General features: G+C 41.2%; 2 protein-coding genes across 8 annotated transcripts in view; one reads left to right on the top strand and one right to left on the bottom strand.

The window, feature by feature from the left end:
* LOC139670523 (uncharacterized) overlaps positions 1-23,135 on the top strand; it is a 94,391-nt gene that overhangs the window by 65,309 nt on the left and 5,947 nt on the right. For all 5 annotated transcript variants that reach the window (XR_011697499.1, XR_011697500.1, XR_011697501.1 and 2 more), the window contains 5 exons: positions 7,647-7,697; positions 9,031-9,178; positions 11,563-11,808; positions 12,745-12,912; positions 18,169-18,402. The gene's annotated coding sequence lies outside the window, so the exon portion shown is untranslated. The remainder of the gene's footprint in view (positions 1-7,646; positions 7,698-9,030; positions 9,179-11,562; positions 11,809-12,744; positions 12,913-18,168; positions 18,403-23,135) is intronic.
* Positions 18,511-23,135, bottom strand: part of ANO6 (anoctamin 6) — a 72,754-nt gene continuing 68,129 nt past the window's right edge. For all 3 annotated transcript variants that reach the window (XM_071552349.1, XM_071552351.1, XM_071552350.1), the window contains one exon: positions 18,511-22,834. In XM_071552349.1, the coding sequence (XP_071408450.1) occupies positions 22,625-22,834 (210 nt within the window). In that variant the 3' untranslated portion in view covers positions 18,511-22,624. The remainder of the gene's footprint in view (positions 22,835-23,135) is intronic.

The following is a 23,135-nucleotide window of genomic DNA, read 5'->3' on the forward strand; positions in this document are numbered from 1 at the left end:
CCTTCCCTTACTCTGCCCATGTTCTGGAAGGTCCCATGCTCCCCTATATAAGTCCGGGCACCCCAATAAACTTCGCTTCTCTTTGTGGACTCTCGACTCGTGTGGACCTCTTCCTTCGGGGAATTGTCACCGGGTTGGGAACGGGAGGAGCCATCCCTGAGCTTCCAAGGAGCTGGTTCCTCGAGAGCACATGTTATTGCTCTTCGAGCCCTTCTCCTAGGAGCGCTGCCCCAATTCACCGTATCGGTGGACAATCAATCATTCACCGATAAAGCAGTACTAAGGAACATTGGCAAGCAACAGCTGAAGAGGAGTACACTCATTCCTAAGGTAACTACACTGACCTTGCCAGAGCTGATCCAGAGTTCAGTCTAGCCTTGACCTGCTTTTCTGTTGTTCACAAGTCATGTGCCTGGAGAACTGTTTCTGCTGTTCCATCCATCTTTGTTCAAGGTAATAACAAAAGAAGTAAAAAGAGTTCAGGGGAAGGTGACAAACATGATTGGAGCAGCAGAAAACTCTCATATCAAGGAAGATTAATAATGTTGGAATTGTTTCCCTTAGAGAGGAGACAAATAAAAAGCAGATGTAAAAAAGGAGACAAAATAATAAGTAGTCTAGAAGGACTCATCCACATACCCCTTGTGATCAACTGATGGGCCTTTTAGAGGTCCACAACCACATCATCAAAGTAAGCTGCTGCTACCTACAGCTCCCTGCCAGCTGGCTGCACAGTTGGGTTCTCTGCCCTGTCCCTTTTGGTGTATAAAGGCTGCAAGTTGTAGTATATTCATATAGGGAAGGTAGGGCAGGAGCCCTGTTTCCCACCATGAAAATGTTTCTGTTTCCCACTCATGAAAATAAAAGTAGTTACATAAAGTCTGAGAATGTTCCAAGTCAGAGGAAAGGGAGATATTTTTCCGCTTAATTCACGAACATTGGATCCAGGCAATAACTAATGTTTGAAGAGTCTGTGGTTTGCAACAAGACTCTCCAGGTTTATAATAGTTGCTGGTAAAGCTGGGTGCAGCTGAGCAGGCAGGGGAGGGTGCACACTGGTTTCTGCATCTTGTGAGCCAGGCTGGGTACCCTGTTGGGTGGTGATATTTAGAGGGCCACCACCCTTAGCCTGATGCTGTGAATCTGCTCCTGGTTACTGCTAACAGGCATGCCAGCATATTTTCAACAGCTTCCAGTAATTGAGGCTTTAGAGGAACCCTAATGTGGCACTTTCATTATGCCACCTCTCTTTAATGCAGGGAATCTCATAATGTCTAGTGCTGATCAGCTGTCTGCTTTTGGGGTGGGATGGGCCATGGCTGCAGCTCCTGTGCTCCTGGGTCTGCATCTACCAACACCAGGGCTGTATGGCCACCCTGAATCAACAATTATTATTTTCCCCAGAGGGAAAATAGCTCCTACCTTGACTCCAAAACCAGTTATGTGTTATTCTGAAGAGAAGTTTTTGCAAAAAATTTCATTTTAGAGAGGAGTCAATGCTTTTTAAATGGGTCCTCCCGTGCTGCTTTAAAGTATGTCCTTTCTTAGTTACATCTCATTCCTATGGCTGAGAAGACCACCCAGTAGCCTTTCATATCAATCAGGGACTAATGTAACACCAAAGTCATAGAAGTCTGAAAGCTATAAATGAAAATAGACTAAAATTACTTGACATGTATTGAACTTTTCTAGCAGCTTTTATTACATGAGGGAGTACTCCTCAACCTGACGTTCCCACCTCCACCCTCTGCCTACCTGCCTTGGGCTTGGAATAATTTAAAATCTTTTATGTATCTGTCTTCTACAACCCCTTTGATAAGCAGGCATGTTATATAGCATTGTATGCAGCTTTCCCAGCTAATCCAGTCTCCCTTATTTAAAATATGCATCAGTCCCACAGGAGCACACAGACCCTAGAGCAGGCAGACTGCAGCTGCTGGCTGGGGCACTCACTCAGACTGGCAGAGATATAAGCTGCTTTTTCTGTGTCAGTGTTTCAATATTATACAGTAAGTTGCTTTTATGTGGATGATAACTGATGAACTGAATAAGAACCTCTTGCTCTGATGGCACTGCTTGCTTTACAAGAACAAACTTTGTACTCACTCACTCTTTTACGGTTATGAGTACCCTGTTTGACACTTACAGGGTTATAACACAAATCTGGGAAGCAGGAGACCTGCCCTCCACTGCCTTCGCTGCTGAAGGACAAGTTCATTTCCTTTAACTACTTCTCACTGACCAAAAGCCCAAGCCAGCGGGTGGGAAGATGCCTGGCTGCTCCTGCAGGATGCACCATTTCCTGGATGGGAAAGAGGATACACAAAGACTGGCAGCAAGCATGTTTTCCATGAAAAGGCAAGGCTAAGGTGTCTGAGGCCTCAGCCATGCTAGGGAGTTAGCTGCCTGAGTTGAGCAGTTGTCCTGTGTCATCTGTGCTGTGAGCGTGAACCCACCTTGTGTACATAGCCTGTGGTCAGTGTGGGAAGCAGTATTTCCACAGGGATGAAACTGGCTCAAAGCGGATACAGTTTCTTATAGATTTGCAGTAGACAGGCAGCAGCAACCAGTAATCATGTACCATGGTTCTGCTGGTGTTTGGTAACTTTGGGGGTGATAGTGAGATATCATGAGACCAAGTCCTGAATGCATGTCACCTCCTGTCCCTGTGTTTCATAGGAAACAACCATTGTAGTAATCTCAGAGGACTCACTCAAATGATTTTCCTAAGCAGTTGATAATAGTGCTGTACTTTCTCAGTAAATTAAATCTCATGTCACTGTACTTCATTCAATGACTATTCCTTTTTTGCGATACGGCTTCAGCAGCAGCAGCAGGGATGGAAACTGCCGTGTCCTCACTTTTTGCTCAATGGTTCACTTACAGCACACCTGGGTCTGTAATTCAGTACACCACAGAAATAGTAAAAATACATCTTTCATTCCTGAGCTGTGTACTCTGGTGGGTCCCTTACTGCCCAGCAGACACCCACAGGCTTGGCTGTCATTTGGGAAATGGGAATTACCAAGGCAGTTGCTGAGGCATCTCAGAGGCTGAGCTCCATAGATGACAGTGGATCCTTGCTCCCAAACGTGGTGGGAGATCTGGGTCTCTGAGGCTTTTCTTTTTAACTTTTCTTTCTTTCTTCGAGAGTATTTGAATTCCATGAGTATATTGTTCTCTTCATGTGCAGGTATCTACACAGATCATTCTTGTTAACAGCTGTTAATGGGAATTTTATCCTTAAATCTCCTGTGTTTGGAAGTACTATTTAGTTTTCAAAGCAAACTCAAATTTGTAAGCATTCGTGAGAAGAAAAAGTAACCAGACCAGCCTTTGCACTTCCGAGCTGATATTGTACAGCCTTCTCTGATTAGCTCTTAAAAACTATTTATAGCTTAAGTATGTAGGATAGAGCCCTAGACACAAAGCTGGATGGTGTTTATCACTTCAAATACAATATCAACAACCTTCTCCCCAAAAGAACAGACTGTAGGTGTATAAGGGACTCCCCTTTTCCTCATAAAGAGTCTGTACTTTTTATGTCAAAGGGTTTGACTGCTGCAAATCCCCCAGCTGCTTCAGCCTGACGCTGTAGGTGAGCTCACTGCAAAAAGTGGGGCACCCCTCAAGTTCAAAGTGAAGCAGCTGGAGCTGGATGGGATGTGCTCAGCAAACATTTTTCTTTTCATTAATTTTTTTAAAATTCTCTTTTCTATATTATATAATTACATTTCTGTTCTACTTTACTTCTAATTTTTTTCTGACCCAATTAATGTCTTTTCATTTCAAATGGTTTGTAGTCGTTAGAGAGGATTTGGGAAGACAGCAGCTGTAATGCTAAAATAGCTGGAATGCTTTATCTTATAGCCCTCTGTGACTGGCTCTCTGTGTTCTCAGAGGCCTTTGCACGTGCTAACTTTACTTAGGGGAGTTTATCTAAGGAATTTAGGCTGTCATACAGATCTCAGTTTGGGGGGCAGGAGGGCTGAGTGGATTTGGGATGCTTATGTGAAATTGAGTATATATGTGGGCAAAACCACTCGTAGAATAAAAGACTGTGTAAAGGCATTGCCTTTATAGTGCCCAGACAAAAATAATAGGTTTGTGTAACCTAAAGCACATGGGTTTCTGATAGTTTTCTGATGACTAAGTGTAGGAATGCTTACGTAGGCCTCAAATATCAGATTGCCTTTTCTTTTTCTTTTTTTTTAATTGTAATGTATATGAAGATAATTTGCAAAGTCAAGTGTTAAAAACAATAGTGTTATACAACAACTGCAATATTTTTTCAGATGAACTTTGAAATTTCAAGTTGGTGTATAGTACTCTTACTGTTAAGAACATACAAGGTTTTCCATCCCAGACTCTGTCTCACATCTATTGAGCTCATGTCTTGCATACTCACTCTTTCTAGAATAAAAGTCACTTGCTTTTAGACTGAGCAAAATTTTCTTAAGGGGTCTTCAGTAGAAAAATGACAGAAAATATGGCATAATCATCTTCATATCTTGTGAGATTTTCCCAATTCGAAAGATTCCTAAGCCATGCTTCAGAATATGGATGCAAAGGATAAAGATATCTGGCAAATTATTTTTATCATGGCTTTAGAAAACTGCTCAGCATTGCTGCTGGTGAGGAGAGTTGGCTATTTGCCATTCCTGCCATATCAACCATGCTTTAGAAATGAGTCTGGCTACACTGTCTTCCTTCTTCTGACAGAATAAGAAAGACAATCTGTATTTGTATTTTATTAACATTCAGAATGGATTGGCTTTTCATGTTAATAGATTTTTAATAATTTTCCATGGGAGAGTGTCCTCTTTAAAGAAAGAGGGAACAGCTAATAAGTTCAAATATAGGAAAAATAATTTAATGTAACTCATGTAGCATGGCAGCATGTTGAAATTTATAATGTAACTTTTGCTGCCTCAGTTGTGAAGTGCCCTCATCTTTATTCCATTTCATACAATCTTGTACTCATCTGGAAGACTAATGACTGTTTATCTTTAAAACCTTCACTAACAGCATTATTTTGTAGCCCACTTTCAACATAGTCTGCATTTTAGAAATAGACTCTATATTCATCATCATCATGGCCAGGCTTCGTGAATGAAGATTTGGGGAGGGCACTACCCACGCTTGCTGCAAGCGTGCTGGTGGCTAAAAAGGCCGATACGGGATAGGCAAGTCTGGTCGCAAAAGGCACAGCAGAAAGTCTCCTCAGGCAATATTGGCGAGGAATGATTCTTTCTGCGTTTTCTTTTCTCCTTGAGACTGACTCTGCATGTGTTCTCAAAGGAAGCAGTAGAGTTGTGAATGGTGTGTCTCCATGAATCCCGGAGGGGAGTTGTCACAGCTGAGTCAATGGTGTGAAAGCAGAAACATTCCTGTGCCTCACAGGGTTCTTTAACACCCAACTTGTAACTGAGAGTCAGGTGTGCCCTGGGCATCTGCTGCAAATGATCCATTACTAACAGTTCATGAGAAATTACAGAGAGGGTGTAGAACACACAATTTTGGTTACACCCACACAATGATAAACCGGTCCTGGCTGCTGTAACTAGGACGACCTGTTGTGTGTTACATGCAAGTGATATATTGGATGCTGTAGGGGACTTTTCCACAAATGAACCCCCAAAATGCCTCCTGATAAGTGGAAAGGCAGGAGCCAGGCTGGCAGCATGGGGCTGCCTTCCTACCCTAGAAGTTTTTTGGTCCTGAGAGCACGCTGGCCCTCAGACATGCTCACCCTTGCCTGGGCCCTCTCGGGAAACTCTTGGCTCATTAACATAACAGAAGACTAAACAAGCAGTTGCACTGCCTTCCTTTCTATCTGTAGGGGAAAAACACCCCAACAACTTAATTTGGATTCTGTTTTGGGGACTGGTTTTACAATGAAGAAAATATGTTTTAAAATAAATCCAGTCTTCACAAAGCAATGCAAATCAGTACTTATCTTCATGCAGTACTGTACATGTCATTTTATTTCTAAGCTAAACTATCAATAACAAATGTAAGTTATAGATAGGAAAATATTGCATACCTTTGTAAGTGATCAAAATAACCAACTTTTTTTTTTTGTAATGCAAGATTATTTGTGAATTGTAGTCTTTCCTAATTTAAATTCCTGAACATTTGTTGAGCTAAATTTGATATATTCCCAAGATCCAGTTCTAAAATACTCAGGTGTCTTGACTGAAAATTCCTTTAACACTTATGTTTACAACTGTAAATCTTAAAAATCACCTAGCATCTATGTAGCTTTTTGACTAATCAATACAAAAGTGATGGAACTTTTCCAACCTTCTACAAGGTATAGTCTACCTATAGAGCATGGATCAGGTCTTCATCAAACATCCTAGGAAGGATAAAACCAAACATACTTCTTTACAGATACAGAGCACTGAAAATCAGCCTAAAAGCAAAATGAAAACAGTCATAAAATCAACTCTGACAACTAAAAATTTCAGTCCTAGACAATATCAGCTTTTGGATTGCAAATGGTCACAAAATGTAAATAATGTCCCTAAGTGGAAAGTGTCACATAAAAACTGGATTTTTTTAAATTTTCATCAAATTCCATGACAAATCTGGGAGAAGTTAGGCATTGATTTTTACCTGCTCTGTGTAATGGACTTAGATGCATTTTAGCAGCAATATTTTGGTTTTAGGGCTTCGTAGAACTATGCTAATTTTCACACTGTGAGATCTATAGGTTGATTTTATTTTTTTTTTTTTTGCACATTCACACACTTTCTGTGCAGTGAATATCTTTCAATCCTTTTTTTTTGTCATCACCTAAACTGATTATTCTAAATTGAATCTGTTAAGGAAAAATACTGGGTTTTTTTCTGTGAACATGCACAAATCCTTACAGAAATGTTCTTGGCTAAAGGGTGATGTTTCTGGTCCAAGCTAGGAGGATGAAGGAAGAGGAGTAGAGGATCAGTTCTTCTTTCCTCCCACCATGGGCCTCCACCAGGGACCATCCTAGAATGCTGAAGTCTTTGACTACAGTCAGGCCTCCTTAGTTTCAAACTTGGCAGGAATGTGCCCCCATGTTGGATGGTAACTGGGATAGGACTTAGCTGGGAAGGACTCACTGAGTGTTTTCTAATGAAATATTTTCATGCTGTCATTTTAGATAATTACACACTAGCATAGAGACCTCAGTCTGCTTTCCTCAAACCCCTGGTGAAATTTACTCCAACCTTTTCCAGGCCTTGAAATATGTTTGTGGAAAACTTCCCAAGGTCTTGGGTTTGCCTTTTGTTCCAAAATAGAAGAGTTTGGATTCTTAGAAACTATCTGAGGAGGGAAAACATTTCCCATTCAGTTCTTGTAACAAAAAGACCCAAATAAGTTTTTCTTTTTTTACTTAATTTTAAATGTTGCTAAGAGATATATACTTCATTCTTTAAAATTCCATTTTTCATGTAAAAATTGCTGTACGAATGTTAGCAGACTAAGCAAGCTGGTCTTGCTGCATTGTAAGGTGTTGCAGACAGCAGGCCCATAAATAGATTGAAAAGTGAAATTGCTGGGAAATGCTTGCTATAAGATTAATTGGGTATTTAAATGGGAGTTGATTTCTGTAAATCAAGAGGATTTCTGTAAAACTAAGAGTGCTTTTAAATTTTCAGAGATACAGTCCTCAAGTGGAAGAAGTTCTAGAGGGAAGCTCTAATGTATTGGTAAGCAAAAAACATGGACCAGTGAATAAGGCAGCAATATCTGTTATATAAATACATAGAGACCATTTCATCTCTATAATGTATTAATCACTCAGCAGTAAAAGCACTTTGGCCCCACGTCTTGAGGAACATTAAAGTTTTACTATTACTGCAACGCATTGCCTGTCCTGCTTAGTGTTACTGTACACCAGATATATCTTTTGAGTTTGTAATGGAGGTGTGTTGTGGGGTATTTCTTTATATTTAAATTATCACTGGCCAGATTTTCAAGAAGTGTCAATATGTCTGGTTGAAATGGAATCATTAGCACCAAACTCCATTGTACTAGCTGAGGATCTGGTCCTGTTGCTTAAAAATAGTGTAATGAGAGAAGGACCTATCTATCTACTGAGTGGGTTTGTGACCTACTTCTGGAGCTCTCCTGTTAATTCAGGAAGGCTTTGCTCAGCTTTTGGTTCTTCATCCCCTTGGTCTGTCCCGTTGCTCACAAAAGCAAATTCCACCAGAGGGAAAGACAGCTGCTTCTGCATATATTAATACTACACAACTCTATAAATAATCAATAAATGATACCACTGACTTTGATCTATGGTGTAGTAATTCACAGTTAGCTGTTTAGATGGCTCTCAGCCTTCATCCTGGCAATGCATGAGGCACCTGGAATGAATGATTATCCTGTCATGCAGCTTGTTGTTTCTAGTTGCTTAAACTGAGCACTGCGTGTTATCAGACAGGATCACACAGCTGATTGTGGCACACCAGAGAGACCTTGCCCACACAGGGATGGTCAAAATCAAAATGATCAATTTTTCAAATTGCTTAAAGATGCATCTATCTGTGGGAATGGTGTCAGCGATAGCCTGTGAGAGCTCCATCCTTTGACGTGCTGGGAATCTAGAGCTGGTCCAAAGATGTGTTTAAGTCAGTGACCATATTTAATTTAGTAACATGTGCAGACATTCTGGTGGATCCTATGAAGCGCTTAGTGCAGAGCAAAGTCCTGCTGCTCCTCTGGTGATGGATGTGTTCACATTGTCTTTCCCCAGCTGTTCACTCCATGGGAAGTCACTGCACTCTCTGCTGTGCCACTCCAAGTTCTCTAGGAATTTTATGTTTATGTGAGATCTATCTCTAAAAAGGGAATAATTAATTTTTAAAAAGCTTTACAAATACAAGATTCTATTTAAAAACAACAAACAAAACCCCCCAAACTGAGAAGCTGGTTTGTGAACTTAGTAAAAGAAATTGTCTATGGGAGAGAGAAAACAGAAGTAGAAATACAACCCTGCCTTGTCATCTACAGACAACTGAACCAGTTCTCATTTACCTCCAGGTGATTCACCACATCCTGATATCAATGAAAATGGATCAGAAGGATCACACCTGAAAAGTGCCAGTTTTTCTCTGTTAGTTACAAAGGGATCCTGGAGTGGCTTGCTTGGTTATAGATGTCTACGCTCCAGAGCCTAAAACTTGTGGAGGTGAGGCTTAGCTTTTAAATACCTGTATTCTCCATTCTCTGTAGCATTCTGTTACTCTGCCAGTACACAGAAGAGTGAAAGACCACAGTCATCACTAACATCCTGTTCATCAAATAGCATTCTGTGTTACAGTGCTGTAGCTGAGAAGTGACTCTGCTCATGTGGAGCTTGTAGGGGTGTAAAATCCCCACAGAAACCTTGTCTCTCATGATGGCTGCAAATGGGAGGTGGAAAATCTAGTTGGGTTATCCCAGATGGAAGGATAAACACCAAAGTATTTGGATGTTCAAGTGAGGCCTCCCTCCTTTTCAGAGAATATGGGGCTCCAGGAAACAGTTTGATGCCTTTGTGCTGGTTTAGGAGTACAACAAATCTTTAAAGGGAAACAATGCTAATAGAGTCATCGCTTTGGCACATGAGCCCTGCTGCAAAGAAAGTCTGTTAATCCCCTCCGTAGTCTCTCTATTCATGCCCTTAGGCTGCACATGAACCGGCCAAACACAAGAACAAAGCTGACTAGAAATACCTTCTGTGCTTGTTGTTCTCATGAGTTATTATCCCCTTTATTAAGAAGCAGGGTAAGAACAACCTTTGTTAAGGACAATGTTCTGTGAAGAAATGTGATTATCATGCTGATTTAGGTGAAACTTGGTCCTGTGGCTTGCCTCTCCGTCTGCCTTCACTGCTCATTTTCCTTGCTGTGCTTTGAAGTGGTGGTGCCATCAGCCAGGCTGGAGGAATGCCCCGACCCCAGCCTTGTCCCTTGCTCCTCGTTGAGATCAGTATCAGCCTACAAGCTCAGTTTGTCTTCTCAGACATTACTTTAAGACATTTGTTCCTTTAAGACATTTGGTAATATACTTTTTACAATACCAAGAAAAAAATCTTGGACTAGATATTTGTGTATCATCTTAGAGATGGGATCTTACAGAGAAGGGCAAGGTGTGGGACTGCTCACCAGATTACTGTTGTTTCTAGTGTTTCTTTACTTATGATAATTTTGGAAATTATTGTATATGATAGTTAATTTGTTTCTTTAATATATCTGAAGCTTATTAGTAATTGGGATTATCTTATCTTCAGTGTTTATTTAATGAAAATAAAAATCCACTCCATGTTTCATCATGACTGAATAGAGATGTATTTTCTTGACCTGGAAGGCAACATAGGACAGGTTCTTCTGTGTCAGTCAAATTAAAAGAGGAAAACAGACCAAAGATGACTCTTCTGATCTTTCTGCAAAATACATTTCCAAAGGCTTTTGGAGAACCTCATCCTTCACTGAAATGCACCATGCACTTGACTGAGAAGGTGCTTTGAAAATGTAGAGTGCAAACAACTCCTCCAGTGGTTTTGTTATAAAATAGGAGCAGGGGGACCCATCGTACTTGGTTATACTGAGCATGAAATATGCACTTTTGAAAGCTGTTTTTCTGCATCAAGAATAGCTGTGTTGTACTTTATGTTCCTGCATTTAGAATTGTTAAAAAGATCAGGCTAGACTTACCTGTAAGAATTTTACAAATTTTGGCTAAACGTAACCTTTCCATTCACATATTTCCAATATGATTGAGAAACTTCATTAGATGACATGGACTTAAGTGGCCTGTGAACTGATTCATGAAGATTTTTGAAGTAAAGTAGTAAATAACTTTTTCACACTATGTGTTTACAATTTTCCAACCTTTCCAGTGTTAGGCAATCAAAAATTTTACCTACAGCATGCCCTGAACTTTCACAATCCCATTTAAGGCCAGTCAACAAGAATCAATTAAATCAATGCAAAGAGCAATACATTAATTCGTGAGATTTTTTTGTACTCCTTCAGCTATTTGTGAAAGGAAAATGAGTCCTCCTTTTTTGGAAGACCAGCTGAAAACCAGAAGCAAGAGGAGAAAGCAGAGGTTTGGGAATTTTTGCACAAATGTGACTCATTATGGGATTTCAAAGTGGATGAACTGGGTATTTCTTATTTTTCTAAAAGCAAGACAAATCAGAGTATGTTTATTAGATCATATGCACAAATTGTGCAATTCTAAGGCTGGAGAGGGGACAAGCTGTCCAACTCAGAATTATTGTTTGGGCATGCTTATATCTTATTCCTGGGTGAAGAAGAGGGAAGTTGGAGATCTTCTTGGCCACCATAATGAATGCGGTCTCTTTGGGCTTGGCTGTCTGAACTCACAGGTCACCTTGTGCATTAAATGAGGAATAATCTTTTAGGAGGGTGTTGCACAGAGCCACTAACAACCATGTAGAACCTATAGCAGCAAATATGAGAGAAGAACCACTGGGAATGTCCTGACAGTTATTGTAAGAATTTCTTTCTCTATTAAAATGTCTATGTAAATATTTAATAAGCTTTTTTTTCCCTGAGAATTCAGCTTTAATTGAAGAGGGATATCTGGAAAATGGAAGTGATATATTCCTGAGCCAGTTGTTTGCCAGCATTATTAGAAGCTTTTTTGAGGAGCCACTTCTGAGAACAGGCCTTGCTCTGTCACAAGTCACCCAGCATCCTCCTGGCCAAGCCTTGGTGGATGTTCAGCTTCCTCAGGGGATTAGAATTTTGTCCCCTTCCACTTTTGTCCTGGCCTCGCCTCTGCATTTGGAAGATGCATACTCACAAGGTAAGAAATCACATATTGCTCACTCCTGCTCTAGCACAGTCAGGGTTTAATATTAATCTTTGTTTACTCAACAGTAAAAGTTGTATTTAATATAAGATCTGTTAAATTTAATACCAGTAAATTGAATTTCTTAATGTATGTTCACATTCTTTCTTAGTCTGTGCTGTACAAAATGTGATGCATTGGCTTTGTAAATACAGAAATAAAGACAAGAATAAAAAAAGCATTTGCAAACTGAGTTACTGTTCTCTGAAGTAATGGAGCTTTGAGAGCTGCAGTTCATCCCATGCAAGGCTGAGGATGGCTCAGTTGAGAGGGCAGGTTTGATCACCCAGCTTCTGACTGTGTGTTCCCTCACCCCTTGCTCTGATTCTGGTGCTGTTTTGATCTGTAAGGAGCCAGGTTGACTTGCTGATCCAGAATAATACTGAATAGATAAAAACAGGGTAATTTTCTGCTGAGTTGGTGAGTTGAATTGTCTTCACATAGTGTAAGTTTATGGAGAGGGAGAATAACAACCTTTGGTAGCAGAAATCTGTTAGATCCACTCAGCTGCCTCTTCTACCTCCCCAGCCTGGATGCCATGTCTGTGAGAGTTTGAAGCACTCCAAATGGTCCTGCTGTCCTACTCTGCTGTGCCATGACATGGTGCCCTGCACTTTCCGTGCATCAGCAATTGTATTCACTGGCCCTGTGATGAGCTGGTAGAAGAATATTCAGTATTTGTATGATTTTAGTTAAATCTCTCCTAGTTTTGCATCTTGAGCTGGTTCTTCAGATGTCAGGTGAACACTAGTGGAAAAAAGTGCAGGAAAGCTTCCTTGGGGACACAGGGGGTGATTGAGCTATGACATGGGTGGCATAGATTACTTGAAGCTGTAGGCTGTAGTGCTACAACACATCTGTTTTCTGCATTTTTGTTTCCCTTTGCTTCAGTGAATTTGAGAGGCACAGTTACATTTTCTGTCTGACTGATTTTTCATCTGTACAAAGCCAAATGTGTACTGTGGACCCAACTGATACCTGGGTGGCAAAAGTCTCTTCCTACCCACAAGATACTGAGAGATGAAACTACAAGAAGGAGATTCTGTCTGAAGAACAAAGGTACATTAATAATTTTAACAAGATCATGCACAGATATGACAACCAAATCCCAAATCATTAACTCATGTTTGCTAGTCACTTATGTCCACAGCTGGTCCAATTAATTTGATGAGATACAAAAATTAGCAAATAACTTGTCTTAGACTCTGATATGGCTAAAACAGCTTGTAAGAAATGGAGAGTGTCTGTGTTTCCAGGTCCATCCTTATGTCAAGTACAGTCTTTAGGAAAAAATCCAGCACTGTTCCCATATGTACCCTAAATCACACTTTAACTGCTTGCTACTTTGGGCATACTTCTTGTAGTAAGGTGCTGGTACTTGATTTTGTAGTACATATGATACCTGAATGAACTATGCACATCTTCTGCGTGCTGTGCACTGCTAAGGCTATTGGAGAACTAAAGTGGACATTATGTTTGATTTAGTATCAACCTGTTTTCATTACTTGGTCTCAAGTCCTGAGGACAGCCCAAATCCTCCAGCACTGGAGCTTTCAATAAGACATTGTTTGTTCTGCTGCACTGTCAATAAGATTGTCATTACTTTAGCTGCAAGATAAAAAAGGATTTGTTAATGGCTTCTCTTGGGGAGTGGTGACATTTTTTTCCCCTTATAGATCACTGGGGGAAAAATACAGGAGCAGGCTGACAAGAAAAGAAAATCAGTTTGGCTTATTTTTTTGTATTTGTGCCTTTCAGGTAAAGCTTTAAGTTATGAAGAGCACAAATGCAGCCTTTTTCTTTTATATGTGCAAAAATAGTGATACAGTGTTCAATGTGCATAATGTATATATCTTTCTAAGAGATAAAAAGAGATACTTTAGGGTCCTTTGAAAAGAAATCTGCTGTGAGCTGTAAACAGATCTGTAATGTATCCTTAATCCACATTTCAGTACTCCAAGACAGGCAGATCAGTTTTTGCCTTATCCAGATCTAAGTTGTTGCTAATTAACATCAGACATGGCAAGAATTTTTCAGCTCTTGCTTTGGCATAGCTGTCAGTGCTGTAACCTGGGGGCTGCATGGCTGTGGATGGGGCTGCTGCTGCCCTCACCCTGTGACCTCTGCCTCTGGCCAAAACATCCTGAAAATACCCCTGTCTGGTGCCACCTCTGTTCCCAGCTGCACGGCAGGTTCCTGTAGGCTGCTGTCACAAAACTTCCTGGTCATCCTGGACTTTTTTGGCAACCTCTGAAGTAACAATGTGGTATTTGTTGAAAAAACACATTTAGGACAATGTTTAAGAGCCCAATTCTGTGAATTTTTAGCCATCTATATAATCTTCTATGTAGTTAAAGCCATGAGCACCCAGAGAGCATGTCTGAACTTGGAAAATTCACTTGGCTTCAGGTGAAGCATGAGCTCAAGGCACAATAGCTTCCTCTGAATAGGGATATTCAAGGACTCAGAGCAGGTGCCAAGACCAGCCCTGCTTGTTTGCAGTTGTACAGGAGACTCTTAAAGGCACAACCATCTCAAGCAGGTAGGCAAGTCCTTCTGTTCTTAACTCACTAAGTGGGATGAGGAGTACATTTTGTTGCCTTTTGGTAGATTTCTTGGTGCAGAGGCTTCCCCATTGCTGGGCTGCCTCTCCCACTGCCTCATCCTTATTTCCCACCCTGCATGACCCTCTGCTGGGCTCACTGTGTGGCCACAGCCATCCATGCCAGCACAGGCACCCGTGTGGCCACACTGCCTTGCCCAGCAGACAGCTGCACAGAGGGGCTGGCAGGAGGCAGCCCCAGGGTGGCAGGGAGAAGGCTTATGCTGGCATGGCTGCCAAAGTATTTTCACAGGACAAGTAACCTTACCCCTGGCTCACCTCTTGGTAGCCAGGGTGGTCTGAGCTCTGTAAAACCCGAGAACATGACAAACCCCAAGCACTACTGATCCTCAGTGGAAGGGATGGATGTTCAGGGCTGAATGCTGGGGTGGGAGTGTCGGTCACAATTCCTGTTGGTGTGCCAGGCTCCAGCAAGTGAAGTGCCTTATCACAGAGGCTTACAAGTTATTACTCACTCTTGAGCAGCCAGATTGGTTTAGCAAATGACTGCATGAATGAGCACAATATGGCTGTAACAGGAGAACAAATGGGAACCCAGAGAATGAGGAGGCAGGATGATTGCCACAGGTGGCTGTGGCTCCAGCACAGCTTATTTAGCCACTTGTTGTGTCATGTCCACACAAAAGCTGAGAAATTATGTGAGAGGCTTACATGGATACTACATGAATATCTAAAAAACCACCCCAAAACACAACCAAAAAACCAAACAACCACTGATACTGCATTCATGTTATCATAGTTGGCTGTAATTTCTCTTGTGTTGCACAGTTTAGAATATGAGTTTCTTTCATCCCTCACTACAAACTCTCTCTTCATATGTTAGAGGTGTTTTTTTGGTGTCCTATCCTGTGCATGCTGCACCATGGAATGCAGTGGGATTTTCTCTCTGGTCTGTGATGTGTACTTTTTCTTTTTCTTTCTCTTCGGCATTTAGGATATTACCATAACCTATATATTTGTAAAGAATAGTATATCTTGATACAATTGCTAACAAATAAACTGTAACTTTAACCCCAGCAATTAGCACTGCTTTTAGAGGGTTGTCTTATCAGAGAATGCAATAGAAATTGTAGAAAGCAACTTTAAAAGACTCTTGTTTTGATGCACTTCCACCTTGTTAAATAAAAAACACTTTCTTCAACTTTCCTGAAAAGTATTTTTTAGTTTTATCAGGCTTTTAAGAAACATTATTTCCTCATGAGGAAAGTATTGGTCCAAGCCATGTGGAGGGTATTTACGACTAACTACAACCATATCTTTTCAGTGTTTTTTGTACCTGTTACTGATCCATGGTTGAGATCCATATAAATACAAATAAAGTTTGTAGCCACCAGCACTTGCTCCCTCATATTGGAAAAGCAGCCTTATATAGTAGACTTATATTGCTGTCGACCAGGACCCCCAGGTCCCTTTCCATGGCACTGTTTTCCAGCATCTCATTGCCCAGTCTGTACAAACATCCAGGGTTGCTCCATCCCAGGTACACAATCCAGCACTTTCCCTTGTTGATCTTCTTATGGTTGGTGATTTCCCAGTCCTCTGGTTTGTTCAGGACTCTCTGCAGGTCCTCCCTGCCTTTGAGGGAGTCAACAGCTTCTCGCAGTTCTAGGTCATCTGCAAACTTGCTCAGTATCCCTCCCAGTCCCGCATTCAAGTAATTTAGAAGATGAGGAAGACCACAGGGCCCAAGATGGAGCCCTGTGGAACCCCAATAGTGACAGGTCACTAGTCCGATGTTCCCCTATTCACTATTGCCCTCTGTGCTCAATCTGTGAGCCAATTGCTCACCCATCACATGATGTGTTTATCCAGCTGTATGGTGGACATTTTGTCCAGAACAATACTGTGAGAGCCAGTATTGAAAGCTTTATTGAGATTCAGAAAGATTACATCAGCTGGCTTCCTTTGATCAGCCAGGTGGGTTACCTTGTCATAAAAGGAAATCAGGTTTCATCCAGCTGACAGCCAGTCACCAGTGGTGTTCCCCAGGAGTCTGTATTGAGTCCAGTCCTGTTTAACATCTTTATTGATGATTTAGATGAGGGGATTGAGTCCATCATCAGCAAATTTGCTGATGACACCAAGCTGGGAGGGAGTGTCGATCTGCTGGAAGGCAGGAGGGCTCTGCAGAGGGATCTGGATAGACATGATAGATGGCCTGATTCCAATGAGATGAAGTTCAATAAGACCAAGTGCCGGGTCCTCCACTTTGGCCACAACAACCCCCTGTAGTGCTACAGGCTGGGCACAGAGTGGCTGGAGAGCAGCCAGGCAGAAAGGGACCTTGGAGTACTAATTGACAGGAAGCTCAACATGAGCCAACAGTGTGCCCAGGTGGCCAAGAAGGCCAATGGGATCCTGTCCTGTATCAAAAATAGCGTGGCCAGCAGGACCAGGGAAGTGATCCTTCCCCTGTACTCTGCATTGGTGAGGCCACACTTTGAGTACTGTCTTCAGTTCTGGGCCCCTCAGTTCAGAAAGGATATTGAGGTGCTGGAGTGAGTCCAGAGAAGAGCAACAAGGCTGGAGAAGGGACTCGAGCACAAGTCCTATGGGGAGAGGCTGAGGGAGCTGGGGTTGTTTAGCCTGGAGAAGAGGAGGCTCAGAGGTGACCTCAGCACTGTCTATAACTACCTGAAGGGAAGTTCTAGCCAGGTGGGAGTTGGTCTCTTCTCCCAGGCACTCAGCAATAGGACAAGGGGGCACGGGCTTAAGCTCTGCCAGGGGAAATTTAAGTTGGATATCAGAAAAAAATTCTTTCCAGAGAGAGTAATCAGGCAGTGGAATGGGCTGCCCAGAGAGGTGGTGGATTCACCATCCCTAGAGATTTTTAAACGCAGATTGGACGTGGCGCTGAGTGCCATGATCTAGTAAATGGACTGGAGTTGGACCAAGGGTTGGACTCGATGATCTTGGAGGTCTTTTCCAACCCAATCGATTCTATGATTCTATAAGCAGGAGTTTCCTCTCATAAAGGCATGCTGGCTGTGACCAGTGACTGCATTGTCTTTCGGGTGATTTCCAACACTTCCCAGAATAATCTTCTATAACTTTATGAGGCACTGAAGTGAGACTGAGAGGCCTGCAGTTTCCACGGTCCTGCTTCTTTCCCTTCTTGAAAATTGGGACAATGTTTGCAGCTTCCAGTTAGCTGACACCTCTCCAGATTCCCAGGATGACTCAAAAATCATCAAGATAGGTTGTGTGATAACATCACCCAGCTCTTCAATGATTCTGGGATGAACCCCATGAGGGCCCCCTTGATTTGTAGGGATCCATCTGGAGCACCAGACCCCACACAATTTTGGGGTCAAGTGGGAGTTGATCATTCCTGCAGTCATAACCCTCCAGTTCAGGGCACTGAGACCCCCTTGGTCCATTATCCATGTTGAAGACAGAGGCAAAGAAAGCATTAAACACCTCTGCCTTGTCTCTGTCCCTGTGTATGAGGTGACCAACCTCATCCTGTAGTGGGAAAATGGTATTTCTATACTGCCTATTGCCATTAATATATTTGAAAAAAACTCTTCCTATTGTCCCTCACATTTCTGTCCAGCTTCAACTCCAGTTGAGATTTGGCCACACAAATTTTTTTCCCCACAGCAGCAAGAAGCATCTCTGAATTCTTCCCATGTCCCTTGACCTTGCTTCCACTGATCACACACCCTCCTTTTTTGCCTTATTTCCAAAAGAAGAAAAAGAAGATCCCTACTCAGCCAGCCTGGCCTGCTGCCTCACCTGCTTGACTTCCTACATTTGGGAATTGCCTGCTCCTATCCCTTAGGAGGCGATGTTTGAAAAGTGATCAGCTCTCATGGACCCCAACACCTGTAAAAACAGCAGAAGCAGAAGAGAATGCATGTCTGGCTTGCAGAGAGACACAGAGTGGACTCCCTGGAGGTGGAAGCGCCATAAATTAGATCCAGGTGAAGAAATTAATTATGACTCTGAAACACAACATAGGGTTTATCATGACATAAGTGAAAGGGTATAAAGACCTTAATTGTTTATTTGTATGAGAACATAATGGTCCTTGTCATCAACTTGGTATTGGAAGGAATGACTTCCATCTAGGGGTTGCAGAAAAAACCCAGGAGATAAATTTCAGCACTAGTAATAGTTTAATGGAAAATTCTGAAAAAGAGGATGAATATAGAAGTTAGACAGGGATGACATTGTAATAATTTAAAAGTGGCATTTGGCAGCAGAAGTATCATTCATGAAAAAACACAATACTAATCAACATCAGATATACTGTTATTTTAAAATAGACTTTAATGACAATAAATACGAAGAAATCTTAATATTCAGAAACTAATAGCAAACATTCTTAGAAAAATACAAAAAATACATTCTTACATTCTGAATTGTATCAACATACACAGATTCTAAAACAGTGGCAATAGTCTGTGGTGCTTATGGTGCTTGCTAAAGCAATGAAAGGGTCACTGGTCCAAATTCTCCCTGACTTCAACAGATCAGTACAAAGTAAGAGTCTGGCCTTCATATCAAGTTACAAAAAAGAAAAATATTAACAGTTTAAAACAAATGTTAATTTACCCTGCAAGCAGATCTTTAATTGAAGTGACCTAGCCTAAAAATAAAAAAGGAGTTACAAATACTCTTATGTTGGCAACTGCCTCCCCCAGACCTCCCTGTGTACAAGCAGAGTACATTTCAGCAGTTGAAAGTAGAGGCTACAGAAATTGCACAGCTAAATCAAACTATTAAAATGCAATTATGAGGCACTCTGTTGGTTTTTCTCTTCTTTCTCTCTTATTCGGAACTTTGCTGTGAATAACACCATGAATATGCAAACTGAACAGAATTCCTGATGTAATGTCTTCTGAAATGAAATGTTACAGCTACATTAGCAAGGAACATGACATTTCAGAAGCAAATCACCAGAGCAAAAAGGTAATGTTGAGTAGGTGATGCCCACACAGTACTCACTGCTCTCTTCAGCCTAGCTCTGGTTTAAGCTCTGTGGACTAAGTGCCTGACAGTGACCATGAAGTGCATATCTAAACCCTGCCTTCTGGTTCAGTTTAAACCAAGAGGAATTCAGTCCACTGAGACCAGTCTGTGATGGGGAGCACCGCTCAGAAAACTGGGACAAATGGAAGACCAGTTTCAAAAACACACTCATCATCGGAACAAAAATGGTTATGCAGAAACACAGTCAAAGCTGATTAGGATTTTATAATGGGAGGAGCCCAAGTCACAGATACACATGCTTTGCTGCTATAGCATGTTTTATAAAATCATTAGTTTAAATTCAGGAATATAAATTCTCAGTGACACTGAGGGCCAACTGCCCCTTTAGGAAACGGTGCCAACTGATGTAAAAAGGAACAACTCAGAGAGTCCACAGGAATCAAACCAGGAGCAAAAGACCAAGCACTCCTGAAAATCAGCCTTCAGCTCTGCCACTGCTCACAGTACGACCCTAGGGAAGACACTCAATTCCTCTGTTTCCTAGCCTCTTCACCTCTCAAAAAGGGCTAAAAATGCTTCCTTAAGACCAAATAATTACCTGAAATGATCCATTTCATGCTGTATTTTTCCCCTCCTTATCACAGGATGCCTGCCCCAGCCCTCTAACACCGCACCTGGAAAGGCATTTAAGGCACACTAGTGCTGTGATCACTGATGGGGGAATGAAAAAGGCATCTCTCATCTGATCACAACTGCACATGGGAAAGGACCAGCTGAAAGCTAAAATCAAAAGCTCCAAGTATGAAAGGAGCTGACTGCCCTTTCTAACACAACTCATTTTGCACAGGGAAGCCCTGAGTACTTCACTAAAATTGTTCCTTGAAACAGTTTCTTGGAAAAAAATTTGTTTTAACCAAATGTTTGGTATCTCATATGCAGTGACAGGACCAGAGCCAGTGGGCACAAACTGAAATACTTTTTCACTGTGAGGGTGACTGACCACAGGCACACGTTACCCAGGGAGGTTATGGAGTCTCCATCCTTGGAAATATTAAAAAAAGAAGACTGACCTGGCTGAACAGAGAGCTTTGGCTGGTACTCATGAAAAAGAGGAAAGTTTATAACCTTTGGAAAAATGGGCAGGCAGCTCAGCAGAACTACAAGGATGTTGTAAAGTTATGCAGGGAGAAAATTAGAAGGGCCAAAGCCCAATTAGAACTTAATCTGGCTACTGCTGTAAAAGAATAAAAACTGTTTCCATAAATATATTAGCGACAAAAAGAGGGCTTAGGAGAATCTTCATCCTTTATTGGATGTGGTGGGAAACATAGAGACAAAAAATGAGGAAAAGGCTGAGGCACTTAATGCCAGCTTTGCTCCAGTCTTTAGTAGTAAGGGCAGTTGTTCTGAGTACCCAGCCCCCTGAATGGGGGACAGGGAGTGAAATGAAAACCCTATAATCCAAGGGGAAATGGTCAGTGACCTGCTACATCACTTAGACACACACACATGCCTATGGGGCTGATGGGATCCATCCGGGGGTAATGAGTTGCTCATGGTTTGTACAGACATAGCATTAGCTGGGTAAAATACTGGCGGGATGGCTGGGCTCAGAGAGCGGTATTTAAAAGGCATATAAATGTGGCACTCATGGTTTAGTTATGGATTTGGCAGCCTTGGGTTGACAGTTGGACTTGATAACCTTATAGGTCTTTTCCACCCTAAATGATCCTATGGTTCTGTATGGTTCTCTTCAAAAGACAGTCCTGAGCTACACAGTAGTCAGTATTTGGCAGCTTTGCTATGAAATTCAGAGGTTTTACTCCTTATGATTATTAACAGGATAATATACATATCTTATAAATGTTACTTAATTTCTGCAAATGAACTTCTTAATAAGTAAAAAGCTATATGAATAATCTGCCTAAAAATTCTGCCTATTGATTGCATTTAAGAAGAGTACAAAATTACAAAATAATCACCTGGTTTATAGAGTACAGGCATACTTTTGCTTTTCTAACAAGATTTGGGTTTTCATGATTTATAGAAATTGGCCCATTAAAATTGTTAGAAGAGAAAGCAAGTTAACAACTTGAAATATCACTGCTGCAGACAAAATAGCAGCACTCTACTTAAATGCTTAATATGTAATTCCCTATTTCCCAGTTTGTAGCTAGAGCCAAGATAGCCAAGCAGATCTGCAGCCTAATTTGAAGATGACTGATGGCTGTAGCACATGCCTCCACACCTCAAACATTCTTCCTTGTTATTTAAAGCTTCATAGCATGGTTAAGGCCTGTTAAATGGTTTATTCCAATCTCCAGTTGTAATAGATTCATGGTCTTGATAGAATTCACTTCATCACACGTTGCTGTATCACAACAGGTCCAGCTGCACATGCGTCCGGTGTCAAAATCTCAGTGAAGGGCACAGTGCTTCTGGTGTGAAAGAAATGCAAAAGACAGCCCTCCACAAATACTGATTTAGTACGTGAAAAGACTTTTAACACTTATTGCTTTTACAGATAGGAGACCTTCAAGGGTATGGGCATTTAGCACAGAGTGGGCGAGTGAACTAATGAAAATACATTGACTAAGGAAAGATAAAATGCCTGAGATTTTTACTCACTTGGAGTGCTTAGAATCAGTTTGTATGCATTGATTGCAAAGGCAATTCTCCTGTTTACACTGAGATTGATGAACAGGATGGGCTTACAGTCTTGTTGCTTCTTGTGATCCAAGTCCATGATTAATTGAAATATCTTGTTATCCATTTAAGTCTCAGTATGCATAGGTAATTCAGTGTAGAAAACAACTGCTCTTACCATGTCAATTCCAATGGCTTAACAACGTGATTTTGAGTTGTATTTTCTTTCTCCTTCCTTCATGTTATGGCTTTTCCTCTTCATTTTATAGCTGAGGTCTGCATTAGCAAACATTCAAAACTCCTTCATTAGATGTGATGATATTCTCATCACAAATCATTCTTATTCTTAAGGTTTTATGCAATTCAAACTAGTGATCTAGTAGCCGATGCCTATCTGAGTTGCAATGGTTGCATTTGTCCAAGAGAAACTGGTAAATGAGTAGGTAACAGTTGCAATAAACAATGTTTAGTAAAGGGAATTAATCCAAAGTGTTTGATTAGCTATAGGTAATATCTGGACAGGTATTAGTTGGTTAAATACTGTTATTCTAGATGAAAAAGTACTTATTCCGCTTTAGGACGGAAAGTGCTGTCTGCTCCTTTCATAATTTTGTCGGCTATTTTACCCAGAGTTTCTTTTTTCACAACTTTGAGGTCGTTCTCGTGCAAGAGTTTCTGTGTGAGGTACTTCTCTCGTTTGACCTTGCTCTTGGTCTTTTCTGATACATCCGGAATTGCATATGAAATAATAAACTTCACAAAGTATATGACATGCTGGGAAAGATGAAAATGAAAACATGTCAGTCAGGTTGAACAGACATTATTATGATTATAAAAGAAATGTCACATTATCTCTTAAGACACTGAGCTGATTCAGTACCAGTATCTATCACAGTGAAGCAGTATTTTAAGAAGACATGACTAATCAATAGAATAATTGTCTGATAAACAAGAATTTCTGATTTTCTGATTCTGATTTGAGCAAGGACTTCTCTGCCTGCTCTAGGGGAACACTGGTACCCAGTGCTTCTGCCCTGCATGGAAACATTGGTTACAGTTTCTTAGAAGATTTTTT

Source organism: Pithys albifrons, chromosome 3 (genome assembly GCF_047495875.1).
Source record: "Pithys albifrons albifrons isolate INPA30051 chromosome 3, PitAlb_v1, whole genome shotgun sequence".
Lineage (NCBI taxonomy): Eukaryota > Metazoa > Chordata > Aves > Passeriformes > Thamnophilidae > Pithys > Pithys albifrons.